At 56.3% G+C, this 6,705-nt stretch overlaps 1 protein-coding gene across 1 annotated transcript in view; it reads right to left on the bottom strand.

Annotated features, from left to right (window-relative positions):
- Window positions 1–908: 908 nt before the first annotated feature.
- LOC103761342 (carboxypeptidase A2-like) overlaps window positions 909–6,705 on the bottom strand; it is a 19,751-nt gene continuing 13,954 nt past the window's right edge. The window contains exons 4-10 of the mRNA XM_029965621.1: window positions 6,573–6,659; window positions 6,341–6,442; window positions 5,524–5,634; window positions 5,134–5,224; window positions 4,499–4,698; window positions 3,654–3,738; window positions 909–1,096 (exon numbers count right to left, since the gene is read on the bottom strand). Coding sequence (XP_029821481.1) covers window positions 909–1,096; window positions 3,654–3,738; window positions 4,499–4,698; window positions 5,134–5,224; window positions 5,524–5,634; window positions 6,341–6,442; window positions 6,573–6,659 — 864 coding nt within the window. The remainder of the gene's footprint in view (window positions 1,097–3,653; window positions 3,739–4,498; window positions 4,699–5,133; window positions 5,225–5,523; window positions 5,635–6,340; window positions 6,443–6,572; window positions 6,660–6,705) is intronic.

The following is a 6,705-nucleotide window of genomic DNA, read 5'->3' as shown; positions in this document are numbered from 1 at the left end:
GCAAAGCTGGGAGGGGGAAAAGGGGCGGGATAAATGTACGGGGATATTTAGGAAGGGCAGTGGTCGGTGGAGCGTCCTGGGGCTCCTTAAAGGCAATTAAATTCCTTTAATCACCTCACAGCCTGGATCGGGGGGCTCACGGCAGCCCCTCTGCGGCCTGGGGAAGAGAAGGATCCAGGGAAATCCTACAGCCCCTTGCAGGGCCTAAAGGGGCTCCAGGAGAGCTGGAGAGGGACTGGGGACAAGGGATGGAGGGACAGGACACAGGGAATGGCTTCCCAGTGCCAGAGGGCAGGGATAGGTGGGATATTGGGAAGGAATTCCTATCTCTGAGGGTGGGGAGGGGCTGGAATGGATCTCCCAGAGAAGCTGTGGCTGCCCCTGGATCCCTGGAAGTGTCCAAGGCCGGGTTGGAGCAACCTGGGATAGTGAAAGGTGTTGTGATTGGAACTGGATGATCTTTAAGGTCCCTTCCCATCCAAACCATTCCATGATTCCATGAGTGCCTTCAGTCACCAGGGAATTTCCTGCTTCCCTCATTTTCCCTCTTTCTCACTGCACTCCTGCTTCCCAACGAGCCCAAATGCCACTGAGCTCATCCAAACCCCCCTTATCCACGGGTTTTAATGGACTCTTTTTCCTTACTTTTTTTCCAAGCCCAGGCTCATCCCTGCCCACCCCTCCTGACTCTCCCCATCCCTGGAAGTGTCCCAGGCCGGGCTGGACAGGGCTTGGAGCAACCTGGGATAGTGGAAGGTGGAGGGGGTGTGGAAGGGGATGAGTGGGCAGGACGAGCCGTCTCCCAACCCCTCATCCCACGGGATGTGGGGAACAATCCAACAACTCCAGGAGCGGGATGCACGGGAGGGGTTTATTCATCCCAGCCCGGGGAAGAGCCCTTTGCCGGCTCATTCCTGCTTTTTCAGGACGTGCTCCATGATCTTCCTGAGCCCCATCCAGGTCTCGGTGGCGGCGGGGACGATCTGGGTGGCGGGCAGGAGGAATCCGTAGCGTCCCGTGTCCCGCAGCTCGAAGGCGAAGGAATATTTGATGCCGATGTCGTAGGCCCAGTCGATGCTGCCCCCGCTGGCCTGGTCTGGGAACAGGGAATGGGAATGCGGCCAGAGGGATCAGCGCGGGAATATGGGAGGGTAGAGGGGGCGCGGGGAGGCTGCGGTTTGGGGTTGGGAGGGACGGGAGGAGGGTTGGGGGGAACGCTCGGGGGCTTCCAGGAGGGATTGTTGGACAGGGATTGATGTCCTGGGACAGGGATTGGTGTGCTGGGATAGGGATTGTGAGGACAGGGATTGTTGGACAGGGATTGTGGGGGACAGGGATTGTTGGACAGGGACAGGGATTGTGGGAACAGGGATTGCGGGGCAGGGATTGTTGTGCTGGGATAGGGATTGTTGGGGGGGAGAGGGATTGTTGTATTGGGATAGGGATTGCAGGGGGACAGGGATTGTTGGAGAGGGATTGTTGTGCTGGGATAGGGATTGTGGGAATAGGAATTGTGGGGCCAGGGATTGTGGGAATAGGGATTGTTGTGCTGGGATAGGGATTGTTGGGGGGGACAGGGATTGCGGGGGAACAGGGATTGTTGGACAGGGATTGTGGGGACAGGGATTGGTGTTCTGGGACAGGGATTGTGAGGACAGGGATTGTGGGGACAGGGATTGTGGGGGACAGGGATTGTGGGAATAGGGATTGTGGGAGACAGGGATTGTGGGGACAGGGATTGTGGGGGACAGGGATTGTGGGAATAGGGATTGTGGGAGACAGGGATTGTGGGGACAGGGATTGTGGGGGACAGGGATTGTTGGACAGGGATATGTTGCTGGGATACGGGCATTAGTGGCGATAGGAACTTTGGGGAAGGTTGTGGGACAGGATTGTGGGGGACAGGACTTGCTTGGACAGGATTGTATGTTGCTGGGATAGTTATTGTGGATAGACACTGTTGGGCAGGGATTGTGCGGAAATAGGATGATTGTTGCTGGATAGAGATTGGAGGTACAGGGATTCAGGAACAGGAAGATTGTTGGAACAAGGATTGATTGTCCGGGACAGGAGTTGGCTGTGCCTGGGACTAGGGGATTGTTGAGGACCAGGGATTTGAGGGGCAGAGTTTGGAATAGATCTGTGAGACCAGATATGTTGGAGAGGGATTGTGGGGGACAGGGATTGTTGGACAGAGACAGGGATTGCGGGGACAGGGATTGTTGTGCTGGGATAGGGATTGTTGGGGGGGTAGAGGGATTGTTGTATTGGGACAGGGATTGTTGTGCTGGGATAGGGATTGTGGGGGACAGGGATTGTGGGAACAGGGATTGTTGTGCTGGGATAGGGATTGTGGGGACAGGGATTATGGGGACAGGGATTGTTGGACAGGGATTGATGTCCTGGGACAGGGATTGGTGTGCTGGGATAGGGATTGTGAGGACAGGGATTGTGGGGGACAGGGATTGTGGGAATAGGGATTGTGGGAGACAGGGATTGTGGGAGACAGGGATTGTGGGGACAGGGATTGTGGGGACAGGGATTGTTGGACAGGGATTGTTGTGCTGGGGTAGGGATTGTTGGGGGGGAGAGGGATTGTTGTATTGGGATAGGGATTGTGGGAATAGGAGTTGTGGGGAGAGGGATTGTGGGAATAGGGATTGTTGTGCTGGGATAGGGATTGTGGGGGACAGGGATTGTGGGGACAGGGATTGTTGTGCTGGGATAGGGATTGTGGGGACAGGGATTGCGGGGGAACAGGGATTGTTGGACAGGGATTGATGTCCTGGGACAGGGATTGGTGTGCTGGGATAGGGATTGTGGGGCAGGGATTGTTGGACAGGGATTGTGGGGGACAGGGATTGTGGGGGAACAGGGATTGTGGGGACAGGGATTGTGGGGGGATAGGGATTGTGGAGACAGGGATTGTTAGACAGGGATTGTGGGGGGATAGGGACTGTGGGGACAGGATTGTGGGGACAGGAACTGTTGTGCTGGAATAGGGATTGCTGGGGGAGAGACGGACTGTTACATTGGGACAGGGATTGTGGGGGACAGGGATTGTGCTGGGATAGGGATTGTGAGGGGGATAGGGATTGTAGGAACAGGGATTGGTGTCCTGGGACAGGGATTGTTGGACAGGGACAGGGATTGTGGGAACAGGGATTGTGGGGAGAGGAACTGTTGTGCTGGGACAGGGATTGTTGGCAGGGAGAGGGACTGTTATATTGGGACAGGGATGGTGGGGACAGGGACTGTGGGGACAGGGATTATAGGGGGACAGGGAATGCTGTGCTGGGATAGGGATTGTGGGGACAGGGATTGGTGCCCTGGGATAGGAATTGTTGGATGGGGATTGTGGGGGGACAGGGATTGTTGTCCTGGAATCAGGATTGTTGTCCTGGGACAGGGATTGTGGGAGGACAGAGATTGTTGTCCAGAGACAGGGGTTGTTGTCCAGGGACAGCGGTTGTTGGACAGGAATTGTTGTCCAGGGACAGCGGTTGTTGGACAGGAATTGTTGTCCAGGGACAGGGGTTGTTGGACAGGAATTGTTGTCCAGGGACAGGGATTGTTGGACAGGAATTGTTGTCCAGGGACAGGAATTGTTGTCCAGGGCCAGCCCAATGAGCCCAGAGCAGCCCCACACTCACAGATGGTGGAGCAGATGGGCCCCACTTGGAAGGTGGTGCCGTACACGGATTTGATGGCGTTGGCAGCGGCTCTTCCCAGGGATTCCTGGAGAGCAGAACAGGGAGGGTGAGTCAGGAAGCAGCCAAACTTCATGAGACACTCAGAAACCTCCACCCACCCACAGCACTCCCAGCTCCCACAGGATTTCTGGGAAGGGGCACCGCAGGTGGAATAATTCCCAATGGGTTCCATAATGGATCATCCGGTGTTTCATCTCACTGACTGTCAAGGGAAGGTTCAAGAGACACCAGAAAATCCCAAGGAATATTGGGGATATTCCAATACTCCAGGATCAGCTTTGTGCTCATTTCCACTCCATGACGGGGTTTTATGGAAAACAGAGCCGGGATCTTCGTGGAAGCGGGAGAAAGGACGAGTGGCAACAAATTGCCACGGGGGAAAAAACTGCATTTAGGCATTGGGGACGAAGAAAAAATCCAGGAGAGCTTTTGGAAGGGCGAAACTTTGGGAATTTGTGGGATTTGCCTTCAGAAACGTGGAAACAAATCAAAACAGTGACCCAAAGCTCAGCTTGACTCTGAGCCACCCCATCCCAACCCGGCTCCGACTCCAAACCCCTTTCAGCCCAGGGCTGGGATGGAGACCTCCAGAGGGGCTTTCCTGCCGGAATTCCGGCGGTGAGGTCCACGTGGCTGTTGTTAGGGAAGAGCCTGGAGCGTGGAGAGCTCCGGGAGGCAGCCAGACAGGGGAGGAGAAGCCAAAGCCAAGAGGAGGAGAAGCCAAAGCCAAGAGGAGGAGAAGCCAAAGCCAAGAGGAGGAGAAGCCAAAGCTTCTCCCGTCTCACCAGCTCGGCGTAGTCGTCGGGCCTGGTGCACTTGTATCCGTAGGGATACATCAGGAGCTGGGAATAGCTGTGCAGGGTGAGGAAGGCCTTGAAGTTCCCGTGGTTCCTGATGAAGTCAGCCACGGATTTCACCTCCACCTCGGACTCGGCGCTGGGGCCGTGGTAGGAGTCGGAGCAGGGCCAGCTGCTGGCCCCGGGACCTGGAGGGGACAAACCAGTGAGAAGGGACAGTCCTGGGAGGTCGAGGAAGGCCCAACAAAGCCAGGCTTTACTGAGGCAAGGCCTGAAATTCTGGTAAACCCTTGAGCAGCAGCGCCAGGGTGGGAATGTTTAAGGGATGTGCTTTGAGATGACGCGACCTGGAACCCCCACCCCGGAGGTGTTCTGTGCTGGGACGGGGCTTGGAGCACTGGGAGGTGTCCCTGCCTGGAACTAAAATGTGTTTCAGGTCCCTCCCGAGCCAAACCAGCCTGTAATTCCGTGATTCCACGAGTGCCACCTTCACCTCGTGCTCTTGGGCGATTAATCAACGCGAAACGGGAAACGGCTCCATCCCCAGGGACCCTTTGGAGTCCCTTGCGTTATTCCCGGTGCTCTGTGATGGGATCCAGGGCCCAGAAACTCCTCATCCCTACCTCCAAAGCCCGCATCCCAGTTCCTGTTGGGATCCACCCCGTAGCAGACGCTGCCCGCGTTCTTGGAGCGCGTCTTCCTCCACATGCGGTTCTGGAAGAGAGGAAACAGCTCCCAAAAATGAGCAAATCCGGGTGTTTGGGTGGGAGCTGCTCCCAGAAGGAGCTGCCATTCCCCAGGGGGGGGATCCCAGGCGTGATCCCAGCGTTATTCCCGATGGGATAACGGTCAGAACCGGACGGGGGTGGGGTGTTTAAGGTGAGTAATTTAAAATTCCTCCTTGTAGTTCCTTCTCATGGCGCTCAGAAAGGGACTTCCAGAGCCCGTTTTTCCTGTGTTTATTATTTCCTTGGAAGAGCAGGGCAGCTCCCTGGATCGGCCCCCTCACTCACCGAGGTGTGGGTGTACACAAAGCCATCAGGGTTGGCCACTGGCAGCAGGAAAAGGTCCATCTTGTCCAGCAGGGAGGTGATGGAGGAGTCGGATCCGTAGCCGGAGGCGATCTGGGCAGAGACAGGACAGCACACCCCGGTCAGCAGAGCGTCCCTGTCCCAGGGGCCCTCACAGCTGGCAACAGAGTCTGGATTTTGGGGCAGGGGAACAAGAGTATCAGTTTCCTGGTGGCCAATTAATCTGTTTGATTTGGAGGTTAATGGGGGAAAGCAACAAAATTTCCCACTCCCTCATCCCGGAGAACCGACCAAGGCCCCGCACTGGGATTGAAGTGGAGCAGCCAGGCTGGGAATACTCAACTGGGCTGCACTCCTGGGGTGGTTTAGGCGCCTCCAGCAGGGTTTAAATGCTTGAGATGGTTTAAATTTACAGAGGGATGGAGGTTTTGGGCATTGCTGTGGGAGGGAACCAACCACGGAGCGACTCCCTGCGCCGGGAGAGCGAAGCAGCAAAACAATCTCCAAGGCCTTGGGTTTTTTTGTGGGCTTATCAGCCCCCTTTTTGTCAACAACTTCCCATGAACTGCTGCACTTTGTCTCCCTGAACTGCTGCATTTTGTCTCCCTAAACTACTGCATTTTGTCTGCCTAAACTCAGCTCTTCCAACAAGACACCGTGTGCTCCGGGCAGCCACAACATCCTCCGGGAGTCAGCTTTGCGAGGGGCGGAGGATCAGCAGTTAATTAAACACGGGGATGTGACCTCCTTGGAATGCTCTGAGGCACTCCCAGGACGAAGCAGAACAGCTCAAGGGGACCTGGTTGGCGATCCAGAGGGCGCTGGCCTGGGTGACCCACTCCCGGGAGTGGATGCCGGCGTCGAGCCAGATGGCCGGGCGGTTGGACCCGCCGGTGCTGAACTGTGGGAATGGGAGGGAAAGAGTCAAATCATCCTTCAGTCAAAACCATCCCAGGCAGGCTGGGCTGCTCTGGGCCAGGCTCTGCCGTGCCTGTCCCGTGCCAGGCACACCCTGGGACGTTTTGTTGTACCTTGAGGGCGTACAGAGGACGCTTCTCGTAGGATTCCCCGATCTGGATCTTCTCCACGAAGCTGTGCTCGGATGCAAGGTGGTCCAGCTCCGCATAAATCTGGAATGAGGAGTCAGGAGGACGCTCACGACAC

Source organism: Manacus vitellinus, unplaced genomic scaffold (assembly GCF_001715985.3).
Source record: "Manacus vitellinus isolate BGI_N305 unplaced genomic scaffold, ASM171598v3 scaffold_110_pilon, whole genome shotgun sequence".
Taxonomy (NCBI): domain Eukaryota; kingdom Metazoa; phylum Chordata; class Aves; order Passeriformes; family Pipridae; genus Manacus; species Manacus vitellinus.
The sequence above is the reverse complement of the archived record's forward strand: the minus strand, read 5'-3'. Positions and strand labels throughout refer to the sequence as shown.